Source organism: Dryobates pubescens, chromosome 5 (assembly GCF_014839835.1).
Source record: "Dryobates pubescens isolate bDryPub1 chromosome 5, bDryPub1.pri, whole genome shotgun sequence".
Classification (NCBI taxonomy): domain Eukaryota; kingdom Metazoa; phylum Chordata; class Aves; order Piciformes; family Picidae; genus Dryobates; species Dryobates pubescens.
In genome coordinates this window covers 5163380-5189813 of record NC_071616.1, presented here as the reverse complement: position 1 = coordinate 5189813, position 26434 = coordinate 5163380, and the positions used below count along the sequence as shown (strand labels likewise).

Here is a 26434-nt window from a genome sequence, read left to right as displayed (position 1 = left end):
CCTCCGCCTGCATGGAGAGAGCCACAGAATGGCGGAGCGAGAGAAAGGAGCCGCATCCCCGCCCGCCTCCTCCCCCTTCCTGGGGCTGCACCTCGCCTCTCCCCCCAATTTCAGGTACTGGCTGCCACCTTCCCCCTGCGACCCCCGCGGTGCTGCCCCTGCTCTCTCCCCTTCCCCCTCCCCCCCGCTTCCCCCGCCCCGGGCAGCGCTCCCCGTCTGCTGCAGCCGCCCCGCCGGGCCCCGGCCCCTCCAGCCCTTCTCCTTCTCTCTTCCTCCCCCAGCATCTCTTCGGCTCCCCAGCCCACCCCATCCCATCCCTTCTGCACCCCTCCTCAGGCACCGATGAACCCCACCGCATCCATCACTCCAGCCCCCCCTCCGCCCACCCACCCATCGCTGCTCAGCCCGCCCACCCCATATGTTGCTTCCCCCCCCACCATATTTGCCCTCACCCCATATAGCAGTGCAGCTTCCACCAGCCCCCTGCTTGGCCTCATGCCCCCTCCAACCCCCACCCCCGGCCTGCTTACTTGTCTTGCCTCCTCCTCAAACACCTCTTCCTCACCAGGGAAAAAATAAGGCTTCATCTCCTTCCCCGTCCCCAGGAGAGCCTTTTTCTAGCCCTTTCCTAGAAATCCCGAGTGCTCCTCTTCCCTTCCCAGCCCCGTGAAACAGGAGCCCCAGGTGAGCCGATGGGAGGGTGCCAGGACTGATGCTCCCGGCAGTCCCCAGCGCTCTCATCGATCTGGGACACGGGGGGCTGTCTCACCTCCGACACCCAGCCAGGCTGCTCACGGGCACTTCTGCCGGCGCGGGCAGGGCCAGGCCGGGGATGCCGGGGGGGATCTGGAGCTTCCAGCGCCTCCCGAGGGCGGCTCTGAGACGGGGATGCTCTGGCAAGGGAGCTCTGCCGCTGCCCGTGGGTCTGGTGTCATTCATCTGCCAGCCGGGGGAGGCTGGCTGCCTCTGGCAAGCTGTGCCATCGTCAGCCATTGCTGTTTGCCTGCCTCTGGCACCCAGGGGTGCTGCGGGGGAGCTGGCTGAGCAGCGGGGATCAGTACCAGCTGCTTTGTGCGGTGAGATTTTGGAGAGGGGAGAGGAGTGGCTGGGCGCACACCTGGGGCCACAGCTAAGCTGGTGCCCGCCTCTGTCAGGCCCTGAAGCTGGGGGGGTGTCAGCCTGCCCCTGCTAGGAAATGGGCAGATGCAATTGAACTAAGGTGGTGGTCAGGCAAAATACCCTCGAGGGGCTCCTCTGCTCCCGCAGCCTCTTTGCCAGGCAGCTCCAGGGCTTTAGCAGCCGCCTCCTATTGCAGCACTGCCTGCCAGAGCTGCTGGGAGCTGCTGCAACATGGCTGGGCAAACCCTGCAATCGAGTGGGTAAATGCTGCCTCCGTGTATTTCCACCATGGCAGCAAGCTGAGGGTCAGAGGCTGAGCTGCCAATCATCTCCAGGCCCAGGAGAGGGTCCAGCTCACCACCTGGCACTGCCCTTGATGCAGCAGTTGTCCTCTGGGCGCTCTCTGCTCCCCAGCAAACAGCAGTGTTCCAGGAGGGAGAATCAGGTGCTGCTCCTTGCTGTGCCTCAGACCTTTGGAAATGGAACCCAGTGAACCGGCAGCCTGCCCCCAGGGACAAACCGACCTCTGGGGGTGGGGAGGCTGTGCAGCCAGGCAGAAAGCTGGAGAGTCAAGGCAGGGGTGGGAGATCTTCCCAGGCACTCAGCTCGAGGTGTGAGCCCTGAAGTGGAAGGAGATGCTGGTGACGTCCCCGAGCCCGGGGCAGGGTCTGGCAGACCAGGTGCAATGTTGTGGTGGGGAGTGGTGTGCGAGGAGGCAGCCCTGCCTGTGAAATGTTTGTGAGCTGGGTTATGGGGCACAGCCTGGGTTGTGCCTGTCCCCACTCCTGTGTCCCTGCCCTGGGGGCTCAGCAAGGGGCCGTCCCCCGTGGCCGAGCTGGAGCTGGCAATGCTGAGCGCGGATCAGGGCGAGGGCTCAGCCCACAGCTGGCAGTGAGGTCCTGGGAGAGCCCTGCCCTCTGCCCTGGCTCACTGCCTGCAGGATGAGGTGTTTCAGCTCTTCTGTCCTCTGGGACATTCACCTGCTCCTCCAGCTCCCTGAGTCAGGTGATCAGTTCGCACCAGCACAAGTGTTAGATGTTGGGTTGGCTTGAATGGAGAGAGGACTTCATCCTGGCCAGCAAGCCAGGGGGATAGAGTCTGGGTCTCTGAAGAGGCCAGGGGTGGTGGTCTGGCAGGACCTCATTGCTGATGCTGGTTTGCTGTTGTCTGAGAAGAGATGGGAGGAGAAGTGAGTTCTCTTTAGGTAGGAGGACCTCCAGAGGTGGCTGCTGACCAAGACAAAACCAGCAGCTTTTCAGGAGACAGCAATAAAAGAGTTGTTCTCATCTGGCCTCCCTGTTGTCCTTAAGCCTCCCAGAGCTTCATGGTGGGGGCTGCACCCCACTGGGCTCCTTAGCATCTTTCTCTAGGACACTGTGTTGCAGCTCCTCACCCTGCCACTAAGCTTTGCCAATGCTTTGGGCCAAGCTTTCCTGTGAGGGGCTCTGTGGGACCTCTCTGGGGCTGGGGGTCCATCTGTCCAGTGTAAGGGGAAGGCTGGCACAACTAGAGTGCAGCTGGGTACAAAGCCCCCTATCACTCAGTGTGTAGCCTGCCCTGATGCCCTCATGAGTGTGGCTCTGAGGGTAGCTGGGATCTGGAGGTGGGGGTCAGAGACTGATCTTCTCTATCTCCTCTTGGTTTCCCTAATAAAATCAAAAAGCATCCATTTAGCTGCTGGGGCAGGAAAGCTCCTAGGGAAGGAAAACCTTGGGGAGTTACATGCAGGGATCAGGAGAGATGGAGAACTACTCTGCTTCTCAAGGAGCCCTAGGGGAAATCACAGCCCCTTCCCATGCCCCTGCCAGGGCCTTGGGAGGGGAGAAGGTCTCTGGGTGAAGGAGACCCCTCTATCTCCTCAGGAAGTTCAAAGAAGCACCTTCAGGCTGAGGCAAAAATCAATTCCTGCTCTATGAATTGATTATGTGTCTGCTGTGCTCATCTGGAGCTGTTGGAAGAGTCTGTTTGGAGGCGAGGAGCCGGGCGTTGGAGTGGGGCTACCTGTCCTCTTGTGAGGGGAGGCAAAAGGGCTGCCTGCTTTGGATGGAGAGAGAGGGGCACCCTCTCCCTGGCCCCAGTAACAGACTGTCTGTGGCTCTTGCAATGGAAGAAGACCACTCAGGGCCAGCTAAACATACTATTTCCACCGCTGATACTAGTTAGAGGACTTCCACAGAGTGCTGCCGGAGAGCAGAGCACTGGAGGCAGCTGGGCTTGTTGGAATCCCCAGCTCCATTGTGTAGTGTTCTGCTGGCCAATGCCCACGTGGGAAATCCCACAATCCCCTTAGGGTGCCTTAAGGCCCCTTGTTTCCCTGGCAAGGGATGGGTTGGAGGGAGGCACAGCAGCTAGGCTGGACCAGAGGGCTGTTGGGAGGATTCTGATCGAGCTGCTCCTGCTGTGGGCAGCTACCAGCTGCCTTCACTCAGGTGTGCCCCCCCCTAGCTCATGGTTTCCAGCTGTCCTGAGTTTATCAGTTCTCATGCATCCAGCAGGGCTGCCAAGCTCTTGGTGCCTCTTAGCATGCCTTTCAGGAGAACTCCTGTAACCTCTGCAGATGCAGGGCTCACTCACCCCCACAGCCAGGGGCAACCTCCCACATATCCAAGGCATTGCGGTGCCCAGCTGCAGTGGCATGCAGGTGGCACCCATGCCTCTGCTGCTGGTGAGAGAAGTTGGCCAAAATGCCTGTGTGGCTCCTACTCAGACTTTTACTGTCAATGATGTAGCTACCTGTGTGGCTCCTACTCAGACTTTTACTGTCAATGATGTAGCTACCTGTCTGGGTCCTACTCAGACTTTTACTACCAATGATGTAGCTGAATGGAGTGGGGGATGTTTCATTCTGCTGCTATTTTTAGTGTCTTTGAGAAGCAAGAGAGAAAGGCAGGGGTGTTGCCAGCACAGGGGGGTGGGGGGATAACAGAGAGCCTTCCTTGTATCTCCTAGGAAGTCCTGGAGCATCCATGTGAGAGGAGAAAAGAGCAGGAGTAATATGGAGATAGAGATTTCTCTATTCGTGGTGCTAAGTGAGGAGGTTCTGAGCAGACAAGGAGCCTCCAGGCACAGCTGATAGAGAAGATGGAGCCCTGGATACTCTTATCAGGGATCTGAGGGACAATGAACACAGCATCATGAGTGACATTTGCTGCTGGCATGGCTCTGGTGGGGTGAGAGCCAGCCACAGGTCAGGTCAGCAGAACGCTCCAGGCCACCTTGGTGAGCTGGACTCCTGCAAATGTCACCCTGCAGAGCTTCACCAGGGGTGAAGCTGTGTCCCCAGCAGTGGGAGGTGCACCCATCACTCACAGCTGCTGGCCTGGGGGACCAAGGGGAGCTGGTGGAGAGTGGGTGCCAGCATGGAGCAGGAAAGCAGTGCTGTGATGGACACACTGGATGCCAGAGTGGTGTGTGCAGGTGGTGCTAGGGAGGGGAATTCCCTGTCCCCATCGGTAAATCGTGTTGGGCACCTCATTCCCAGGCTTCCCAGCTGCTTTGGCTCCATCCCAATGGGACAAGGGGTGAACAGCTCCACAGAGGCTCAGAGTCTGAGGCGTGCCCGTGGGTGGCATCGGGGGTGATGGACGATTGTCTGAGGCCACTGTGCCAACAGTTTGTCAGCAACACCTGGCAGCCTCTCCTGGGGAAGGCCCTTCTTTCCTTCAGCAGCAGGGAACTGGCAGAGCTCCTCACCAGGTACTCCTCTGACCTTTAACGGGGGTTAGATGCTGGGGAAGCTGAGGGATGGCCCTACCTGATGTGGGAGTGAGGTTGGGGGTTAGGTGGAGGAAGGGGCAGCACTCCTGGCGCTGCTCTGTAGCACTGGGCTTGCCTCTTAGCAAAGGCACTCCTCTCACTTCCCTCTGCCCGGGAATGCCGTGGTGCCGATCCCGCTGTGCTGGAAGCGTTCCGGCCCCTGCTGGTGAGCAGCCCCACTCTACCTGCCGGAAGCGGGATGGATGCTCTCGCCTCCTGCAGACAGGGATCCCGCCGCTGTGGTGGGGCAGAGAGAACCCCTCAGCTCTGGCTCAGAGCTGAAGAGCAGCAGGAGGAGAAGGAGGGGGCCAGGGTCAGCAAATGCCCTGTGCCCGCTGCGGGCGCTGGGGAGCGGGCGCTGGAGCAGGACCAGGAGCCGGGCTGGCTGGCTGGCAGGCGGAGGCAGTCAGCATCCCCGGCAGAGAGCAGGGACTTGGCACTGGCTCAGCTGGGGAGGTGATTTTTTTTTTCCTCCCCTCCAGGACAGCTGATTCCATCTATTTTTAATGAGCTTCCCCAGGTTGCGCAGTGAGGAGACAGAGCAGCGCCGGCAGCCACAGACTGCGACGGGGCAGGCAGAGGGGCAGTGGGCGCCCGGGGCTCGGCTGTCATCTCCATCACTCCTCCTCGCCCTGGGCCCCGGGGACTTTTTTGGGTTGAGAGCGTGTCCTCCAGGGAAGGGGGGTCCTCCTCAATGCAGCTGCCCTTGAAAATGGAGTCAAGCACCGAGGAGGAGAGCTGGCTGGAAGATCAGTGGGAGAAATGGTAGGGGACCGTCCGGGCCTTGGGGAGGGAGGGGGCTCTCCTGCTTTTAGTGTGTGTGTGTTGCGGGGGGGAGGGGGGGATGAGGGGCAGCCCCTCACCCCTGGGCACATCGCTCTTCTTTGCAAGAGATGGCCACAGGACGGGAGCAAACTTGGCAACCAGTCGAGCTCAAAGTTTTGCAGGCGGCACAGGGAGCTGCATGGCAGCCGGGCACCGGAGGGGAAAAGGCATCTCCGCATTCTGCAAGCACCGGCAGCTGCAGGCAGGGCTGGGGCACAGCATCTCCCCATCCCCGAGAGCACAGCCCGGGCTGGGTGTCCCCATCCTCGAGCGGGGGACGCTGCCACCCATCCCAGCTGCTCCCGCAGAGCAGGGGAGCCCCTGCCAGTCTCTTGGCAACGTTGTGCCTCTTGCTGGGTCCCCCCAGCCCCTGCCATGCTCCCAAGCCATGGCAGGCAGAAGTCCTGAGCGTTAGTGGTTGATGATGTCCCACCCTGGTGACCTGTGTAACCGGAGAAGAAATCGATTGGTGCTTAGAACGTTCGTCATGAGCCTCCCGCTCCATGTTCTCTCCTTCCTGCAGACGGCACCAGGAGACAGGGGAGGAGAGGTGGAGCAGGACACCCCACCCTGTTCTGAGGGCAGTGTCTCTGACCCCCACCCCAATACATCTTGCAGGGGCTGTTCCCATGGCTACAGTCATTCCTAGACATCTTTAACCCAGGAGGTCACCACTGCTGGGGTTCTTCAGAAGCAGAGCAGATGCTGCTTCTCCTGTACCTTCTCTGCTCCGGGGGTCAGGACAAGGGAGGTGCTACCCACTGGCTTGGTGCCACTGTGGGACAGGAGCCCCATGGTGTGAGAGTGGTGCTTAAAGTGAGAGTGTGGGCTCTGCAGGACATAAAATACCCTCCTCCCTCCATCCCTGCTGGTGAGGGCCGAGCCAAGAGAAGTGACAGGCTTGATATGGTTCTTTCACCCAAGCATCTCTGAGCCTGAGGAGCTGGGAGCAAATGGAAATGGTGGCACAAAAAGCAGTGCCTGTGCCCCTCCAGAGAAGATTTGGAGGGATGAGATGGTTGGTAGAGGAGTTTTGAGCTGGTCTCTTTTATTTATCCCTGTGGTAATGAATAAGCCAGAGGAGCGCTGCAGTACCACCACCAGGAGCACCTCACCATCCCCTCTGGGGACACAAGCAAGCACACAAGGAGCCCTCTCATCAGCACGTTTCCAGCTGCTAGAAGGATAGCTCTGTAAACTTTAAGGGCTGCAATGAGCTTGTGGGGCTGAGAGCTCAGCCCAAGGCCATGCAGGTGGGCTCAGCAGCACTGATGGTCATGGGGATGCCCTCAGTCACCTCGGGGAGTGATTTTGGTGCATAGGGAAATTGCTGCCCTCTCTCTTACTGCAGGCACCTGAGCTGAGACATCCCTCCCAGGTGCAGCTTGGAGATTGCTCATGCAGCTCCTAGCTGGCAGGTTTACGGTGCTTGCAAAGTCTGTGGGTCTTGATGTGGTCACCTGTCCCAGCAGGCTCATCCTCCAGCTGTGTCCTGCCAGGACCCCCAGCCTTTCCCCTCCTTGGAACCAGGGCTTTTGCTGCTCTGGGTGTCTGTGCCCAGCTCCAGAGCCTCCCTGGGATGGTGGGAGCTGAACCTCCTGGGACAGGGATGGCTGTGCTGGTTGTCCCATGCTTTCCCAGCCTGCACATCACTGCTGCCTTTGGTCAGGCAGGGGCAGGTTTGGGGCACACTCCTGCCTCTCCAGAGCTCCAGGCCATGCCAAGCCCAGTGGGGACAGGCCTATCCTCTTCCAAAGAAGCTTCCTTCCCAGTCTTTCATTGCAGTAAAGACTGGCAAAGCCTCTCCTGGGGCAGATGCTGCCGCTCCCTGCCTGTGGGCAGCATGCTGCCCTGTGCCCCATTGCCCACAGTGGGTGACTGTGCCATCTCCACTCCCTCCAGGCTCACCCACGACATCAGCCTTGAGGAGTTTGAGGACGAAGACCTCTCCGAGATCACCGATGAGTGTGGAATCAGCCTGCACTGCAAGGAGAGCCTGGCCACCCGGGTAAGGACTATGGGGATGGGGACAGGCAGAGCCTGCTCCTGGGACCATCAGCTCCCATCCAGGACCACCAGCTCTCCAGACCAGGGATGCTTCCTCCAGGTGCCAAGACTTTGCTTGTCAGGGATGAGCCTAAGGGTTTGGGTGTGACTGGGGGCATTCTCCACATGGGAGTAGGACAGCAGCAAGCCTCAGGCACCCCATGAGTACCTGCAGGGACATGAGTGAGTTGCCACCAAAGTTCCTGTATAAGCTGTGCCTCCTGCCCTTACTGGCATCTCTGGACCTGGAAGTGCCACTTCTCTGCTCACCTGAGCACTTCCTTCAGGCTTGCCAGCTGCCTTTAGCAAGGGCAGCCCTCAGGTGACTAGGAGGCAGGAGACCTGGAGTCTAGTGAACCAAGGATGGAGGAGGTGGCTCTGACCCCAGCAGGCAGCAGGTGAAGTAAAACAAACTGGGGAGCTGTGAAACCTGTGCAGATGCTGCAGGTGTGTCTTCACCTTAACCACTCTGGAGCACACTGTGGAGACCCCAGCAGGGCTCACACCACTGTCTGATCTGCCTGAGAAGACCACAGGAGCAGAAACATGCAGATAAAGGGAGAATTATCATGGATGTGGAAATATGCAGGGGGGGTGTTTCGTGCTGAAGGAATGCAAATGCTGGCAGAGCAACAAAATACTCCAAGAATCGTTTTTGTCCCTCAGGAGAAGTATTTCCTCTGCAAGAGTGATAAAGGCCCAGCCAGGAAGGGAAAGGCAGAAGGAATTTGTCGCAGGTTTAAAATTAGAAAGTGGATTTGTGGTGTTCAGAATCCCTGGTTGCAGGCAGGAGGGTACAAGCAGACCTCATCCCTGGGAGGTGAAGGTGTCCTGTTGTGCCCTGTGGTCTAATTTGGGACCTTCCCAGCAGAAATTTGGCCACTCCCAGAGATGGGCTTGCTGCTCCACATCTCTGCTCTGGCAGCAGCCTGCTCCTGCTCCAGGATGTTACGGCAGGGGAAGGAAGGGGAGAGCCTGGGCTTCGTATGCTGAAGGAAGGAGGGATAATGCTGCAGGCAGAACCAAAGGCACTCGGTGCTGTATGGCCATGAGGGCACCGCTGAAGCAAGGACAGGGCATCAGTAGGTGATGCAGGCAGGGACTCTGGTTGTATTGTTGGATGCTTCCCATTAGTTGCCCCAGCTCTCTGCTGCTGGCACCACCAGGCTCTTGGGCAGATTTATTTGTTCCCTTCATGGACGGCCAGCCCTTGGCAGGGAGGGTAAGGGGTTGGAGGGGGCGCTCAATTACTGCAGCCTTTCCTGGAGGGTGATGAAAACCAGACTGCTTTCACCCATTTAAAGCTGTTTACTGAGGGGTTTCAGTATCCTTCTGCTGTGCTGCAGAGAGCTGGCCCTCGCCAGAGGGTTTGCTCGGGCTCCAGCAGCGAGCCCCACGCCTTCCCCGGGGGGCATCTCAGAGCCACTTTGCACCGAGGCCTGGATGCACTCAGCGTCTGCTGGGGTGGAAGGGGGAAGCGAAGCTGCCCCTGGGAAGGCAATGAGCTATTCATAAACGCAGCAAAGGAAGCAGCCTACCACGCTCAGGAAAGCTGCCTGCTAAAAATACAGACGTCTGAGTGGCTTATGTGGGGCGCAGAGGATTGCCCGAGGAGCAGAGCGGAGAGTGGTGACAGCAGCGGTGGCGAGAGGGGCTCTTCAATCCCCAGCGTCAAAGGCGAGAGCCAGGGAGCTTTCCAACCCAATTGCCATCCAGAGAGAGCTCCAGGCAAGGAGGCTGCAGGATGTTCCTGATGGAAGCAGCCAGGCCCAGAGGGAGCAGCTTGGCCGGGTCTGCGTGCGGGGTGGGGGGCAATAAGTCAGTCCTGACCTGTGGCTGCTATCAGCCAGCTGCCTGCATCACCTCACTGGGGGCTGGCTTGGCAAGGCAGTCCCATGTGAGGCCAGGGCCATGCTGATCCCCTGCTTGTGGCTAGCTCCCAGTGGCTGGTGCTGCAGAGCACCCATGGCACATGGGATGCAGGGTGGGCACCCACAGCTGGGTGAAAGGCAGCTGGTGAAAGCCCAGTGATGGAGCGAGGGATGTGGGGTGAGAGTTAGCTGCTGGCTCGCTGGATCACACTGGAGTAGAGAGCACTGGGGAAGGGAGAAATACAGGCTCTGGAGAGTGTGGAGAGCTGTGGAGCTGGGGGTATCCAGCCTCTCCCAGCTGCTCAACCTCGTGGTGAGTCTCCCAAGAGATGGGCAGGCACAGTGAGCAGGAAAGCACCAGGAAGGAGCAAGGAGACAAATCCCGCTGGAGGACTGGGAAGGCAGCCGCTGGATGGGGACATCTGCTGACCTTGACGAGGCAGAGCTGCTCAGTGGCAAAACCCCAGGGCAGGAATGGGTGGCCAGTGTGGAGGTCACCACCCAAAGGGAGGTGGGGCTTGGGGCTTTGGGCTCTCTTTGGTCCTGTAAAAACAAAGATGACTTCATCGTGGGCTATTTTAGCAGCTTTCCAGAAATAGTGGCTTAGACACACAAAAGCTGCAAGGAGGCGTAGACTGATGCTTGTGCAAGAGGGGACTATCCACTGATGAGGACAGCACCTCATGGATGGGAGACCATGTGCTAATGGTGAGGAATAATCCCAAGCATGGCTGAAAAAACACCACCCAAACAACATCATTTCAACATGAAGGAAAACGGAGAGCAAAGTGAGGGGTGTGCTGAGGACAGGGCTCAGCAGAGGAGCAGAGCTGCCTGTAGGTCTGTTGAACAGCAGAGCAGGAGGGGCCAGCTGGGGAGGAGTGGAGACCACCAGAGCAAAGGATGCCACTCCTGCCTCACGAGTGGCAGCAGTTAGGATGTTTGCAAGAGGGGAAAAAAAAAAACCCTGCAGTCCTTTGCTTTGGGTTTGGCCTGGGTTTGGTGGCTTTGGTGACAATCCATGGTTTCAGCAAGATGGATCCCAGGCTGCAGCTAATACAGGCTTGGTGCCTCCTATGTATTCCAGGAGCTGCAGAAACTGGTTACTGCAGAAAAATAAGAAATACCCTCCTTGGAAATAGCTGAGGGCACCAGAACGAGTGCCCAAAGGAGAAGAGCTGATACTGGGCAGTGCTGAGCCTTTGTGGTCTGTATGAAAAGGCCTACACCAGACAGGAGGATACAAATAGGTGGAAGGGAAAAAACCAACCCACCAAAACCCCACCACTTTGTTTCTGCAGCATAAGACTGCTGGAGATGCTGGGCTTCCTCTTGCTATTCAGCATCATCGATCCGAAGTGCCACTGGCAGCAGCTGTCCCCCAGAACGCCAGCAGGACCCACTGCAAAGTAGGGAGCAGCTGCCAGGAGCCAGCCAACCTGCTGGTCCAGAGACCAGTAAGGAGCTGGCTGCACAGGCTGGGAGCAAAGGATGAAGCAGCGAGGTGGCTGCTTCCTCCCAGTGGCTTTTCCAAGCCTGTCCTGTGAAGCTTCCTCTGTGATCCATCACCAGCTGCAGCTGCCCAAGGCTGGGGGCAGAGAGGCTTCTCCTGGCACCTAGACTAGACTAGACTAGACTAGAATAGAATAGAATTAAGCAGAAGCTGGGAGCAAAGCAGACCCAGCTGGGTGGTAAGGAGAGGGGACACAGCCATCTGCTCAAAAAGTCCCCTTGCTTCCCCATGCTCATAAAGTGCTTTCCCCAGCTGAAGATTTTGTCACTCCTCCCCTGGCAGGGAAGGGAGCAGAGAAGAGCCTTTTGCCTACTTGACCACAGAAGGTAGGGACCAGGGTGACTCAAGCAGCATCCACTCCTCCCTGGGGGTCAGCATCAGCCCCTGTGCAGGCTGTTCTGGCTAGACCAGTGCTCCCACAGGTACCTTGCTGCTCTACCCCACCTGAGGACCACCAGAGACCAGTTGCTGGACCCCAGGACACTCTGCTATTGGGGCAGTACCGTGTGGATTAGGGGTACTGCCAGCAGGAGCACACCAGCATCACAGCTGTTCCAGGAACAGCTCTGTAATGGAGGTGTGAGCTTCTCTGCAACTGCACTGGGGTCCAGATGTGCATCTGTCACAGTGGTAGTGCTCATCAGCATGCCCAAGTCTTTCCCACAGGCTGACACAGCTTTGGAAGTCACCTCCCTGGCACATCTGTGCCGAGGCATGAGCATATTCTCAAGCTGGCCTTAGATGACTTTAACTTGATCCCAGAGGGCTCCCAAGGCAGCCTGTTCTGGTGGGGCAGTGTCTTTCCAGTTAGAAAGGCATCCCAGCATCTAGTCCCTGCCCTCGCTTTGCAGGTCCCCCTCGGGTGGTAAGGGGATCCGTTGCTGTGCCGTCTCAAAACCACTTTGTTGTGCTACAGGCCGTTCATAAATACCTCCAGTGGTTGTAGTTTCCTCCTGCCTATTGAACCTGGGATGGTGCCTCCCTCCTAGGGCATTCTTCTCTTCTCTTTTGCTTTTCTGCATCCTTCTGGGACTTTTCCTCCTCTGTGAGTTTTCCGATTGCCACAGCTAAGGGAACAAGAGGACATAGTCTCAAGCTGCACCAGGGGAGGTTTAGGCTGGATGTTAGGAAGAAGTTCTTCATAGAGAGAGTGATTGGCCACTGGAATGGGCTGCCCAGGGAGGTGGTGGAGTCTCCATCTTTGGAGGTGTTGAGGAAGAGACTGGATGGGGTGCTTGGTGCCATGGGTTAGTTGATTAGGTGGTGCTGGATAATAGGTTGGATGCAATGATCTTGAAGGTCTCTTCCAGCCTGGTTTTGTCTATTCTATTCTATTCTATTCTACTCTATTCTACTGAGGCAACATTGTTAGCAGACTAGGTTGAACACCACCAGCTGACTCAAATATGCCTGGGTATAATCTGTTTGGCTTTCCCCTGGTTCTTTTCCTGTGCCTTAGTTTACAGGCTGCAGGTGCCACAGAAACACAGAGCTTGGGCAAAGGCAAACACAAGAGTTAAATGTTGAAAGCCTCAAGAGGATGAGTTTTGGTGGCAGTGCTCCCCCAGATATTCACTGGGGAGTCAGCAGGGACCCTGGCCTGGAGCAAAATGGCCTCTGTAAGAGGGGTCTTCCTGTGCTTGCCACAGACAGAGCCCTGCCTGTGCTGGCTTTAGTCCCACAGTTTAGGAGCTGGTACCAGCAGGAGCTCTTGGAGGGGCTGCCAGAGCTGCTGGGGCTGTTTCTTTTCCCACAGCTCAAGGAGCCTCCTCTGTGCAGCTGGAGAGATCTTCAGCTGCAAACCCCCTTGCTCCTCCTCCTCCTCCTCCTCTGCCTGCTGACGCGCTTCCCAGCCACCACAAGCAGCTGATAACAAGGGGAGTTCAACCAGCTAATGCCAGCCACAGCCTTTGCTGCTGGCTGCAGCAACCATGCATGTGCAAGCTGCAGCTGCTGTGAGGAAGGCAGCTCAGGAAGGAAAGGGCTGGCCTTTAAACACCTGCAGCCGTGGGGGACATCAGTGCCCCTTTGCCCAGCAGCACAGCCACAAGGAGTGCGGTGGCTCAACGCTGGGGCCCAGCCAGCTGGTGCCATGGGGCATCTGCTCCCCACAGCCCTTTGAGGGCCCTGGTGGCCACTCTGCCCCAAGAGTGAAGGGTGCAAGGGGGAAGAAGTGGGACTGCCCCTGGCCAGAGAACAGCCACAACCAGTGGGTGACTGGAGAGCTCCTGCTTGTCAGGCATCCCTTCAGTATGGCTTCAGGTCCTGATCTGTGTAGGGTGTAAGAGAAAAGGCTTGTCCAGGATGAGGAGGCTGAGAAGGCTGTAACTGCTGTCCTGGCTGCCTAATGGGTGTAACAGGGAGGGAGCAGCCTGACTCCTCTCAGCACAGACAGAAAAAGTGGTAGTAGTGCAGCACTAGTGCCAGTACTGCACGCAGTGGTGGGCTCTCCACCCATGAGGGTATTCAGGTGTGATGGGCAAGGCTCCAAGTGACCTGCTCCAGGCAGGGGGTTAGACCAAGCCTCCAACACAATGATTGTGTGCTTGTATGAGACCTGGTTGCCTGGATAGGAACCAAGAAAGGACACAGTCTGCCTGGGGAGGAAGAATCACAGAGTTGTTCAGGCTGGAAAGACCTTTAAGATCATTGAGTCCAACCACTGATATAATCGAGTCTGTCATAGGGCAGCCGAGGTTGGAAGGGACCTGGTCTAACCTTTTGTGGGAAAAGGATCCTGGATGAGATTATCTAGCATGCTGTCCGGTCATATCTTGCAAACCTCCCGCGACGGGGGCTCTACCACGTCCCTGGGGAGGTTGTTCTGCTGAATGGTTGTTCTCGCTGTAAGGAATGCGCTTGTTATGCCGAGAGGAAGCCTGGGCGTGCTCGTTTGTGTACCGGGCGGTGACGACGATGCTCGCACGCACCTGCCGGCACCTGCTGGCGGCGGGGTGACAGAAGTGACAGGGGCGTCTCGGTGCAAGGCCAGGGGCTGGAGGCGGAGAGGGGGTGCGGGGCTCCCCAGCCTTGGGAATAACACCCCTGGCCCTTTAAAAGGCAGAGGCCGCCGGGTGCACCGGCGCCGTTCCCCTCCTTTCCCCGGCCCCGGCGGGAGGCGCGGTGGCTGCTGGCCCGCCCTGCCTCCCTCCCTCCCTCCCTCCCAACCCCCCGTCCCTCCCGGTGGCCTGATCACTGCCGCTAATCCCGCAGGGCCATGTGAGCCGGCAGGGCGGCGGGGCCCGGGCGGCGGGCGGCGGGGAGACCAGCCGGCTGCAGGCCGAGATGCTCCAGCTCGACCTCATCGACGCGGCGGGGGATGCGCCAGCCGAGGAGCAGACGGCCCCGGAGCCGCTGCAGAAAGAGCCCCCGGCCGTCACCACCGATGTCTACAGGCCGAAGCGACCCACAACTCTCAACCTCTTCCCGCAGGTGCCTCGCAGCCAGGTGAGGCCGGGGCTGAGGGGCGTGGGGGCGAGCGGGGCGGGGGGTACCGGGGATGCGCTCTCCGCCCGGAGCCTTTGTCTCGGAGGGATGGATGGAGAGAGGGTGGGTGTCGAGGAGGCCCCGCGATGACCGGCGGGGTGACCGCCCGCCCCGCCGAGGGTCGGTGCCTGCCGTCCCCCGCATGCCTTGGCCGGGAGCAGCGCAGGCTCGGCCCCGGCTGCGGGAGCCTCGGGAGCCGCAGGAGCAGTCTGCAGGCCCGGGGGACAGCGGGAAGGGACGGAAGGATGCGATCAGTGTCTGCCAAGCCACCCCCTCGCACCGCCGAGCCCCCACAAGCTGTGTCCCCAGCTCGACCAGGGTGGCTGCGGGGGCTTAGGGGCGGGGGGCATCTTTCATCCCTGCTGCTGAGCTAGGGAGCGCACAGGCCAGAAAGGGGCATTGGTGTGGCTGTACCGAGCTATGCCACCAGCAGAGCCCGTGGGGCCTGGCAGAGAGCTGAGGGGCAAGGGCAGGCTGGGAGCAGGGAAAGGAGCCCCTGGGAATGGAGGGCAAGGGAGGCATGGCGTACCCAACGCACCATCGAGCCTCTGCGGGACAGGGCATCGTGCCATGGGGCTGGTGAGCCCAAGGCTGGCACCACTGGCCAGCAGCTGGCTGGGGCGGTGCCAGCCCTGGGGCAGGACAGTGACACAAAGTGCCCCGTGCCTGGCAGTGGGAACTTGGTGGCCCCTGCTCCGGAGCAAAAGCAGCATTAACGTCAGCGCCCCGTGCAAAATTTGAGAGACAGAATGGCAACGCCCAAGATGGTGGCCGGGAGGCCGAGGGGGTTCTGTTGTCTCGCTTGTGCTCGGAATGTGTACAAGGCCTTGGATGGTTTTCCCCAGGACTGCCCACCCCATGCAGCTCTGGGGTTGCCACCAGCCCCGGGGCAGGCGACGTTTCGGTGCCCTGCACGCTGACCCTCCGAGTGGTGGCCGGAGCCTCTTTGCCCCTTCTCCCTGCAAACTTCCCACATCCCTGCGAGATGCACGATGCACAGGGCTATTTTTGCCAGCCTCCTGCATGCAGCCATGCCTTCTGCCAAGTAGGAGGATTTTCGTCGTGGTGACGTTCAGCCGAGGAGCATGAAGCAAGAGGCAGGTGTCCCTGTGTGTGACAGATGGGGAGTAGTTGGAGCTGGGTGTCACCAGCCCAGCGCCAGCAGCTGATGCCAGCTCTTTGCCTGAGGCCACGGGCTGGGAGGAGGAGGAGGAAGGCACCAAGCCAGGATGGGCACCCGCGGGGCAGCTGGCACCAGGGACAAAGGCAGCAGGGCTGGGGGGGTGGGGGGAGCCCCAGCGAGCATAATAGACAAGGGGACAGTGACAGCGTTGTCCCATCCTGTGCAGGCACCCGGAGGAGCAAGTGGCACCCGGCAGCCGCGTCCAGCTAGGGGGACAGAGGACAGCGTGGTCTCCATCTTGGGCAGCTGGTCCCAACCAGTGCCCAGAGGTGGCAGCAAGCCTGTTGAAGGGGATTTGGGGAGGAGATAGGTGCATAGACTGTGGGCTGTGGAGGAGGAGATGATGGTCCCTTCACAAGGGCATGGTCAAGGCTGTGAGGCTGCACTGGTAGCCACACTTGTGGCCCAAAGCAATGACATGGAGATTGGGTCTTCCCCATGGGAGATGGGGGCTTCACTACAGCTGTCAGCAGGAGCCCAGAGCCAGTGGGCACGGGTGCACAGGGCTGGGGCATGGCTGGCTGGTAGGGCAGTGCTGTTGGTGGCATCTAGTGAGAGGCAGAAGTGCTGGAGGTAGGCTGGCTGTGAGGTGCTTGGAATACCTGGTCTAGATGTCTACCTATGGCCAAAGGCAGTCTTACCCTGCCCGTGTCTGCTGCCCCACGAAGAGGGCAGGGTGCAGGACATCCTTTGGTGATCAGCCTGGGAGATTCTCCTGGATGCTCCTAGCCTGTCCAGCTCCTGCCTCCTGTGGTAGGTTACAAGAGGGACCGTGTCCATGTGTGCTGTCTTGAAGGCCCAGCTGCCTTCCTGCTCCTGTAGACTCCTTGTGCTGGGCAGGATGCTTAGGGACAGGGTGCTCAGGGGCAGGGCATTATCCCACTCTCTGCTTCAGCTTCTTTGCATGGGGCCAGGAGCTGGCTGGGTGATACCTTGGTTGCTGCTCATCTCTCCATGACCATCATCCCAGGCAGGTGGCCTGGGGACAGTGAGAGGAACATTCTTAACTTTCCAGGAGAGGAAGAAACAGCTGCTGGAACTGGCTGAGCTCATCCTGTAAGACCTTGTGAATGCCTCTGCACCTCAGCTGGGCGTTGCAGGCCCTGAAGTGCCCTGGCCCTGCAGGATGGGTGGGCTTTGCCTGCTGCATTGCTGCCTCTTGTCCCGGGCTGGCTCATGTGCTGGCCCCGTGGCACTGTGCACGCAGAGGCTGTCACTGCGGCAGCTTGCCTGGCCCGTGTCCCAGCCCCTTGTGTCCCTGGGAGAGGCGAGCAGGGATGTGCTGCTATTTGCCTTGGTGCAAGAGGACCTCTCAAGGGCTGTGCTGGGAGGTCACCAAAGCCCTGTGGTGGGGGTCTCTCCCTGGTGTGGAGGCAGGAATCTGAGAGTTGTGGTTCCACAGCCTGCGACTCTGTGGACCTCTAGGGCCAAGGCTTGCTCGGTGTTGGTGGAGAAGCAGCGCAAGGACAGGGCAGCTCCTGAGCTGCTGGTAATAACTACAGGCTGGCAATAAGGCCTTGAGAAAATCCAGGGAGTCCCAGCAGGGCTCAGTACTTGAGCAAAAACTAACGGTGTGGAAAATGTCACTGCTGCAGCTGGAGGAGAAACACTCAGTGCCCTGCAGGGAAAGGCCATGCAGAACTTAGGGGTGGAGGACAGGACAGGGACCAGGGCTGGGGCTGCAGCAGGTGGGCTGATGTGCCCCACTGAGGCAGGAAGGTGGAAGTTGTCTGCAGGGGGATCCTTATTAGAAGGGACCTGGTGGCCTTTGGTTGCTGGGTCTCACGGTGAGGCTAAGTGCATGCTCCCCTCTGCGCACACACACGCACGTGCACACGCGTTGCCAGCCGCACAGGACGAGGCAGGTAGGGCACAGCACCCACAGAAACTTGCCCAAGCATGGGCAGCATGGCTGTGCCTCTCTAGCTGATCAGAGCTGGTGTCTGCTAGTGGATTCTGTATGTGTGTGTGTGTGTGCACGTGTAGGTGTGTACCCACACGTACGTGTGTGTGTACCCCCATATGAACCTGCTGTGGGTGACTCCAGCAGCAGCTGGTACCCTGTCCAGCAGCTGCCTCCTAGAAGCACATCCCCTGGGCCTTGCTCTGGTGAGACCACACCTTGAGTATTGTGTCCAGTTTTGGACACCTCACTACAGGAGAGCTGTGGAGGTGCTGGAGCCAGTGCAGAGGAGGGCAAGGAAGCTGGGGGAGGGCCTGGAGAATAAATCTGATGAAGAGTGACTGAGGGAGCTGAGGCTGTTTGGTTTGGAAAAGAGGAGGCTGAGGAGAGACCTCATTGCTGTCTACAACTACCTGAAAGGACATTGTGGAGAGGCTGGTGCTGGTCTCTTCTCACAGGTAGTTAGTGACAGAACAAGAGGGAATGGCCTCAGGCTGTGGCTGGGTAGGTTTAGGCTGGACATGAGGATTAGACTGGAGGTTTAGACTGGACACGATCTTTTCACAGCAGGAGTGGTCAGGGATTGGAGTGAGCTGCCCAGGGAGGTGGCTGAGTCACCAAGCCTGGATGTGTTTAAAGGTGGTTTGGATGTGGTGCCTGGAGATATGGTTTAGGGGTGACCCTTGTAGAGTAGGGTTCTGGGTTGGACTTGGTGATCCTGAGGCTCTTTTCCAACCTGAATGATTCTGTGACTTCTCCATTGAACAGCATCAGGTCCTTTGAAGGTGGGATGGGAGCAAATCACACCTGTCCAGCCATAGCAGGCTCCACTCTGGAATTTTTGGCTTGGGACCATCCAGCTGTTGGCTCATGTACTCAGGTCTCCTGAGAGTGGATAAGTACATCCAGGTCAGGCAGGCTGTCTGTCTCCTGGCTGGCTCCTTGCCCGTGCTGCTTCGGCCACCCTGCCAGCTCTCGCAGCGGCAGCGTGGCAAGGTGTGGGGCTGGCGGGGAGGTGCCCTCCCTTGAACTGAACAGGGTGCCATGGCCCCAGGGAGGGATGGGTGCTGCCACTGTGCCACGCGCTGTTTACTGCTTGAGCTACAAGGCGGCTTTGTTGTTCTCCTCAGGACACTCTGAATAACAACTCTCTGGGGAAAAAGCACAGTTGGCAGGAGCGGGTGTCCCGGTCGTCGTCCCCTCTGAAAACGGGTGAGTGCTCAGGCTGTCACCCAGGGGCAGCTCCCTCCGCCCTTTCCTGGATCTTGGGAGTAAAATCCCCTGCCTAGGTCCTGGGACAAGTGGTGCCTGAGCAAGTGGTTGGGGAAAACACCTGAATGGATTCCAGGCACGCCCAGCTTGAGTCCGGTGGCATCCCCGGCCACCTTCCGCAGCTGGCAGGATCCCCCTCCGCAGACACGTCAGTGTCCCTCTCCTTCCCCTCCAGGTGAGCAGACCCCTCCCCACGACCACGTTTGCCTGAGTGATGAGGTCAATCACCAAAACAGCACAACCTCCACCAAAGACCGGGGCACGTCCACGGAGAGCCCGTGCCGGCGCACGGCCGCCACGCAGATGGCACCCGCCTGCGTCACCTCCTCTCGGCCGCCCGAGAAGCACCAGGCCGCCAGCCGGCCCCCGCCGCACGGCGCCAGCGTGGTGGTGGTGACGGCACGGGGCCCAGAGGCCCACCGGGACCGCATCCGCTACCAGACAGACGTGAGGCTGGAGGCCACGGAGGAGATCTACCTGACGCCCGTGCAGAAGAACTCGGACCCCCTGGAGACCGAGAAGCCGTTCCTGTCTCAGTCCAGCGAGAATCGCATGTCCATCAGCTCTGACGTCGACACCTCCGGCTATTCGGCCCTGGCAGGGAAAACCAACCCCTCCATCAGTGAGGAGGACGAGGTGCTGGACTACATGTCCTCCCCTGACAAGACGAACCCGCCCAGGGCCGCCTGCGGTGGCCCTAGTGGTGGCCTCCGGCCAGGGCACAACCTTCAGAGAGCCTCGGTGAGTTCAGACACCAGCGCCCTCTCTTACGACTCGGTCAAGTACACGCTGGTGGTGGACGAGAACATGCAGCTGGAGCTGGTCAGCCTCAAGCAGTGCTACTCGGGCTACAGCGATGAGAGCGACTCGGCCACTGTCTACGACAACTGCGTCTCCTCGCCCTACGAGTCGGCCATCGGCGAGGAGTACGAGGAGGATGCGCTGAAGCGCGACTCCGTCTGCCTGTCCGAGGACTCCACCCCCGAGGCGGACATCCACTTCTCCAAGAAGTTCCTCAATGTCTTCATGAGCGGCCGGGCACGCTCCTCCAGTGAGTGCTGGGGGCTGGGGAGGAGGTGGGCTGCTGGCTGCCTGCCTGGGCAGCCCTGCCTGTTCCTGGTAGAAGGCTGAGGGCAAACTCGGGGGCCCCTCAGCGAGGTGGAGAGCTGCCAGCAGGCACCAGCCCCAGCTCTCCTTGCTGCAGCCTGTGGCTTTGTCTCTGGTGGCTGGGAAGTTGTGTGTGGGACTTGGCAAAGCCTAGCAACCTGCAGGTGGGGGTGGCCAGAAGTGTTTCAAGATGGTTTTTTTGGCTACCCCAAGGTGTGGCAGTGTTGGGAAGGCTGGGTGGTCTTGCAAGGGGAGCAGCATCCCTCCTGGTGTGTCTCCTTCCTCCCTGAGCCCAGAGTGCTGAGGCTGGTGGCGTGCCTCAGCAGGCAGGGCCTCCTGTGGCGGGGCTGGTCCCACAGTGCTGGTGATATCAGATGTCACAGCTGTGCAGGGCGGCATAGGGACCTGATGGCCCCGGTGTGGTGGGACCACTGGGCCCCAGTGTGGTGGGTCCTGCTGTGCCTTCCTCTTGAGTGGCACTGTGTGGCTTTATCTGAGCCAAGTCATCCCCTAGGAGCATCAGCAGCCTGTTTGGCTTCGTGTGCATCGCATCCTTTGGCTGTGGTGCTGACTCCTCAACACTGAGATGTTCCCTTCTGTCCTTGTCCCCAGGTGCTGAGTCCTTTGGCTTGTTCTCCTGCATGATCAACGGGGAGGAGCAGGAGCAGACCCACCGTGCTGTCTTTAGGTGAGTTTGCAGGTGCCCCAGCCTCTCACAGCAGAAAGCTGATGCTGCCCTTCCACCACAGTGGGGCCAACCCAAACCCCAGTGTTTCCAGCTTTTGGGAAGCCCTGGGAACCAAACCACTGCTCATAGCTCATGTTCTGCCAAGGCTGCTGCAGGGGCAAGACCTCTGAGGGCATCCGGGACCTCTGGAGGACAGCATAGGTGATGCCACAGAGATACCCTTGCCTTAGGTGCCAGGGTGCTCGTGCCCTTTGAGCCTAAACCTGCTCAGATGCTTTGTTCAGCATCTCAGGTCCCCATAGCAACTTCCACCTGCCAGGGCAGTGCCTGCCTAGGCCAGCAGCATGTTCTGCCTTGTCCCCTGCCGCAGCAGCGTGCCAGCGAGGCCGCCATCCGTGCTGGCTGGCCCAGGTGCTAGTGTCTGCCTTGGCCAGGTTTGTGCCTCGCCATGCGGATGAGCTGGAGCTGGAGGTGGATGATCCTCTGCTGGTGGAGGTGCAGGCAGAAGATTACTGGTACGAGGCCTACAACATGCGGACAGGTGACCGAGGCATCTTCCCTGCCTACTATGCTATCGAAGTCACCAAGGACCCCGACCATTTAACAGGTACCAAGCTGGGGTGTGCAGCCTCTTGATGCTCTCCCACCCATCCTGTGTCCACCTTGTCTTCACTGAGCAGGGGGGTGGAGGGAGGACCAAGCTGGGCATGCTACAGGGGAGGGATAGACACTTTCTGGCATGAGTGGAACATCTGCTTGATGAGGAAAGGCTGAGGGAATTGGGTATCTTGAGCTTGGAGGAGACTGAGAGGTGGCCTTATGAATGTCTGTGAAGATGTGAAGGGTGAGTGTCAGGAGGATGGAGCCAGGCTCTTCTAAGCAATGACCAATCATAGGACAAGGGGCAATGGGTGCAAGCTGGAGCATAGGAGGTTCCACACAAACAGAAGGAAAAATTTTTCCACTGTGAGGGTCACAGAGCACTGGAGCAGGCTGCCCAGAGAGGTTGTGGAGTCTCCTTCTCTAGAGACATTCAAAACCCACCTGGATGCACTCCTGTGTGACCTACTCTAGGTGATCCTGCTCTGGCAGATGATCTTTCCAGGTCCCTTCTAACCCCTAACGTTCCGTGATTCAGGGAGCTGGTATCTGGTGCTGCAGGAAGCCTCCTCTGGACAGGGAGATGTGCAAGGGTGAGAATATGAAGATGGAATGTGAATCCCAGCCCATGTCCCTGACCACTGCTCTCTCTCTTCCAGCTCTGGCCAAGAGCAGTGACTGGGTGGACCAATTTCGGGTGAAGTTCCTGGGCTCGGTGCAGGTTCCCTACCACAAGGGCAACGACGTGCTGTGTGCGGCCATGCAGAAGGTAGCGTCCTGGCCCGTCCCTGGAAACCGGAGCGCCTCCTGCTCCTCCTGGCAGCGGGGCAGAGCCTCAGTGGGGCAGGCAAGGGGAAGGGTGGAGCTGCTCCTGAGCCTCACAGCTGTGTGCCTCCGTTCCCCTCCGCAGATCGCCACCACGCGCCGCCTGACTGTGCACTTTAACCCGCCCTCCAGCTGCGTCCTGGAGATCAGCGTGCGCGGCCTCAAGATTGCTGTGAAAGCTGACGACTCCAAGGAGCACAGCAAGGTAGTGGCCCACCCCTCGTCTGTCTTGCCCCTTCCCCAGCTCGTGCTGCAGGTTGTTTGCAGGTAGAAAGGATTTGGTCTCCTCCCTGTCTCTTGAGGGTGTGAGACATGGCATCGGTGGGGTCGTAGGGCCTTGGGGTGCCTTGTACCCCATGGGCTCCCAGCTTTGGACTGTAACACCAGCGGATGCCCTTGCCAGGCACGTCCCTGAGTTGGGATGCTGCAAGCTGAGCCACACCAGTAATCTCTCAGCTGCTCCTAAACCTTTCTGCTACTATTTTGAGAGGTGTCCTCCAGATCTGCCCTGTAATCTCTTTAGCTGGCTCTGGAAGGCTGCTGATTAGCACTTGGCATGGGCAGAGGCAAGTGAGGGCTTTGAGCAAGCTGCTGGGGAAACCTCTTCTGCAGCTGGGGGTTAGTTGTAGCTGATGGCTCTGAGTGCTGTGACCTGACTGGGCTGGAGTTCCTACAAATCTTGCCAGTATCTAGAGGTTGCTCTTTAAACTTGTATAAAGCAGTTCTCATTTCTGGCTGTGATCATTTGAACACCCAGGCTTCAATGACTGACTTGGTTCGAGGTTACCCACTCACCTTCTACCTGTTGGTACTTCCAAGAGCCTTTTTAGTGAAGCAGAAGGGCTGTGTGTCCTGGGTCAGCAGAGGCACTGACTCTAACCCAAGGCTTCCAAGGAAACTCTACAGGAGCTGCTGGAGGTAGAGGCAGTCAAGGTGGCAGTCAGCAGGGCTGCCTGAAAGAGCACCTTGTGTGCAGGTGCTTGGGGCTGTCCCAAAACTACTGCTGGTAGCAGCCCAGGGTGAGGCTCAAGTTCATTTCATTGCTCAAAGTGCTTATGTCCAAGGGTCAGAGACTGGTTGCCCTGCAAGGTGGTGGGGAGGAAAGCCTTACCAGTTTGTCTGTCTCTGTCTCTCCCCAGGTAAACAAGTGTAGCCATTTTTTCCAGCTGAAGAACATTTCCTTTTGTGGGTACCATCCAAAGAACAACAAGTGAGTAGGAAGGTGGTGTGGGACAGCTCTCAATAGCAGCAGCTCAGCACAGAGGCTTTGCTGCCTTCCTGCTCCCTGGGGGCAGCATGACTGGAGCTGGAAAGAGGAAGGGGAGGTCTTCCTAGTGCCCTGGTCCTGCGGGCTCCCTTTCTCCTGTGGGCCCAGAGCTGCAGCTTCATGCAAAAGCAGCCTTTAGATGGGAATCAAATCCCAGCTCTGGGCACTGGACCACTACAGTTTGGGAATGTGTGTGTAGGTCTCAAACCCCAGTGCTCAGGGGTGGGTATACTTCAGGGATGCTGTGCCTGCTTTGTCTGCTGCTCCAGTCACACCCACTCTCTGTCCTCAGGTATTTTGGGTTCATTACCAAGCACCCTGCTGACCACAGATTTGCCTGTCATGTCTTCGTCTCAGAGGAGTCCACAAAGCCACTGGCAGAGTCTGTAGGGTGAGTGCTGGCTGGGCAGGGAAGATTTGCTCTTGCAGGGCAGGAGGGATGAGGCAGCCAGCCTGAGCCCTGCCATCTCCCCATAGGTGTGGGGTTTGGCCCTGGCTGCAGGCTGGCACATCTTCCCTCAAGTGAGAGGCTTGGCTCAAGAGCCAGGGCTGACAGGGCTCCAGGCAGCATACTCTTGACAGCACTGGAACAAGTCCCAGCACAGGGCTTTGCAGGCAGATGGCTGAAAGTCAGGCACTGAGCAGGGGCTTGGAGTAAGGATGGAGACCCTGTGGTTCTGAGGGCAGCTCTGGGTGCTAATGCAGGAGGAGCCAGGGGCTGAACTAGCCACAGGGGTAGGGAGTGAGGGTGAGAAGGGAAGCAGGGCTCTACAACTGCTGCCCAGGGAGGATGCTGCTCAGCTTTGCCTGGTGCTGTGTTGCAGGAGGGCTTTCCAGCAGTTCTACAAGGAGTATGTGGAGTACACGTGCCCCACAGAGGACATCTACCTGGAGTAGGGGCTGGCCTAGGCACCTCCTGCACAGCCAGGGCTGCAGTCTCGCCCCTTCCCCGTGACGTGCATGGACAGGAGCTGCTTTGAGCCTGGAGGAGGAGTGGGCCTGGGGCAGGGCTCCCCAGGGCACGGAGCACCACCTCTTTTTGTGACTCCCCTTCCTCGGGCTGGGGCTGGGGGGACGGGAGGGGGGAGGGCTGGACAAATTGTGTTTATTGTACAAAATACTCTTAGTTTATTCTATTGGAGAGGCAGCTGCTGGCTGCCCTGCCTGTGAGTGGTGGAGAGGTGGGCAGCAGGGTGCTCGGGCCCTTTCCTGCTGCAGGCGGGGGTGACATCTCCTCTTCCTTGTGACCGTGGCCCAGCTTCCCGTCACATCCCTCTGGGGTGACTTTTAATGCAGTGGCAGAGTCGGACTCTCACAGGATGAAGACACAGCAGCTACAGCAAACAAGAAGCACTTGTTGGCTCACCTAGGAGATGAGCTTGCCCTGGGTGGGCATCACCTCCTGGCCAGGCCCTGGGGACAAAGCTGCTGGGCAGGGATGACAGAGGGAGCCCCACTATTTCCCCTGCCAGAGTCAGGATGAGCTAAGACAGCTCACCCCTGCCTCTGTCTCCATCCCTGTCCTCTTGTATCTGTGCCCTGGTGAGAGAGGAAAAAAATACCACCCCTACCTCCCTGCAGTAACTACACCCCTGAGAGGGGACCCTTTCCCTTCCCTACCGGCTGCAGGGGTCAGGGGCAGAGCTGGGCCCCCTCAGGGCTCACCCCTGTGCAGAGCTGGGTGCCTGACAGCAGCAGGGCAGGGAAGGGCTAAAGCCTGCAGGGAGCTGTGCAAAGCACTGGGGAGCCTGAAGAGCTCTCCTGGTCCCTGCAGCCAGCGGTCTCTATGCTTCAGCTGGGTCTGCTGTGATGGCAACAACTATTAAATATGATGGTTCATGGAGCAGGAGTGCTGTGCTGTTTGTGTCCCACTAAGTCTCCCTTCTTCTCTTGGGACTCAAGGAGCTGAAGCCGCTGAGGTTTGGTAGGAGAGCCCTGCCTACAGTCCCTAGAGGCCAAAGATAGAATAGACTCACAGAATCATTTTGGTTGGAAAAGACCTTTCAGATCATCCAGTCCAACCATTGCCTCACTCTGCCGGGTCTGGTGCTTAACTGTGTCCCTTAGCACCACATCTCTGAGTCTTCTAAACACCTCCAGGGATGGGGATTCAACTGCCTCCCTGAGGAGCCTATTCCAGTGTAGAGTTTTTTCTGATGTCCAACCTAAACTTCCCTTGGTGCCAGGTGAGGCCATTTCCTCTTCTTCCAGCACTTGTGCCTTGAGAGAAGAGACCACCACCCACTTCACTACACTCTCCTTCCAGGCTGTGGTAGATCACAGAATATACTTGGTTGGAAGAGACCCTCAAGATCATCCAGTCCAACCTTCAGCCCAGCCCTGAAGGGACAACACTAAACCATGTCCATAAGCACCAGGTCCACATGCTGCTTGGACACCTCCAGGGATGGTGACTCCACCACTGCCCTGGGCAGACCATTCCAACATTTGAGAACCCTTTCAGTAAAGAAATAGTTCCTAGTATCGCAGAATGAACCAGGTGGGAAAAGACCTCAGAGATCATCAAGTCCAACCTGTTACCTAACACCTCATAACAACTAAACCATGGCTCTAAGTGCTACATCCAGTCCTTTTGGAACACCTCCAGGGATGGTGACTCCACCACCTCCCTGGGCAGCACATTCCAATGGCCAATCACTCTTTCTGGGAAGAACTTTCTCCTCACCTCCAGCCTAAACTTCCCCTTGCACAGCTTGAGACTGTGACCTCTTGTTCTGCCAATGGTTTCCTGGGAGAAGAGACCAACCCCTGCCTGTCTACTACCTCCTTTCAGGTAGTTGTAGAGAGCAATAAAGTCTCCCCTGAGCCTCTTCTCCAGGCTAAACCTCCCCTGGCACCATCATGTGCTGATGGGAAGGGACTGCTCCGGTGCCCACCCGAAGCAGGGTTTACCATTATCATCCCCCTCCATTCCCTACACCCCAGCACCTACACAGTCCTGCAGCAGCGGGG

At 58.6% G+C, this 26434-nt stretch overlaps 1 protein-coding gene across 2 annotated transcripts; it reads left to right on the top strand.

The window, feature by feature from the left end:
- Nucleotides 1-25304, top strand: MAPK8IP1 (mitogen-activated protein kinase 8 interacting protein 1). 2 transcript variants are annotated; one of them, XM_054161486.1, is made up of 12 exons: nucleotides 1-114; nucleotides 7603-7708; nucleotides 14344-14577; nucleotides 18833-18914; nucleotides 19150-20025; nucleotides 20694-20769; nucleotides 21204-21376; nucleotides 22029-22138; nucleotides 22280-22399; nucleotides 23334-23404; nucleotides 23754-23852; nucleotides 24286-25304. In XM_054161486.1, the coding sequence occupies exons 1-12, from the start codon at nucleotides 29-31 to the stop codon at nucleotides 24356-24358; spliced, it is 2106 nt and encodes a 701-aa protein (XP_054017461.1). In that variant the 5' UTR covers nucleotides 1-28; the 3' UTR covers nucleotides 24359-25304. The 2 variants fall into 2 exon arrangements, with proteins under 2 accessions (XP_054017461.1, XP_054017462.1); XM_054161487.1 differs by lacking the exon at nucleotides 1-114 and adding an exon at nucleotides 5432-5640.
- The last annotated feature ends 1130 nt before the right edge of the window (nucleotides 25305-26434 follow it).

What these genes read in the sequence shown, in the direction of transcription:
- MAPK8IP1 (XM_054161486.1), top strand. Translation starts at nt 29, where the DNA reads ATGGCGGAGCGAGAGAAAGGAGCCGCATCCCCGCCCGCCTCCTCCCCC. An exon ending in GCCTCTCCCCCCAATTTCAG is followed by an intron (nt 115 to 7,602) that starts GTACTGGCTGCC and finishes CACTCCCTCCAG; the next exon opens with GCTCACCCACGACATCAGCC. An exon ending in CGCAGGTGCCTCGCAGCCAG is followed by an intron (nt 14,578 to 18,832) that starts GTGAGGCCGGGG and finishes TGTTCTCCTCAG; the next exon opens with GACACTCTGAATAACAACTC.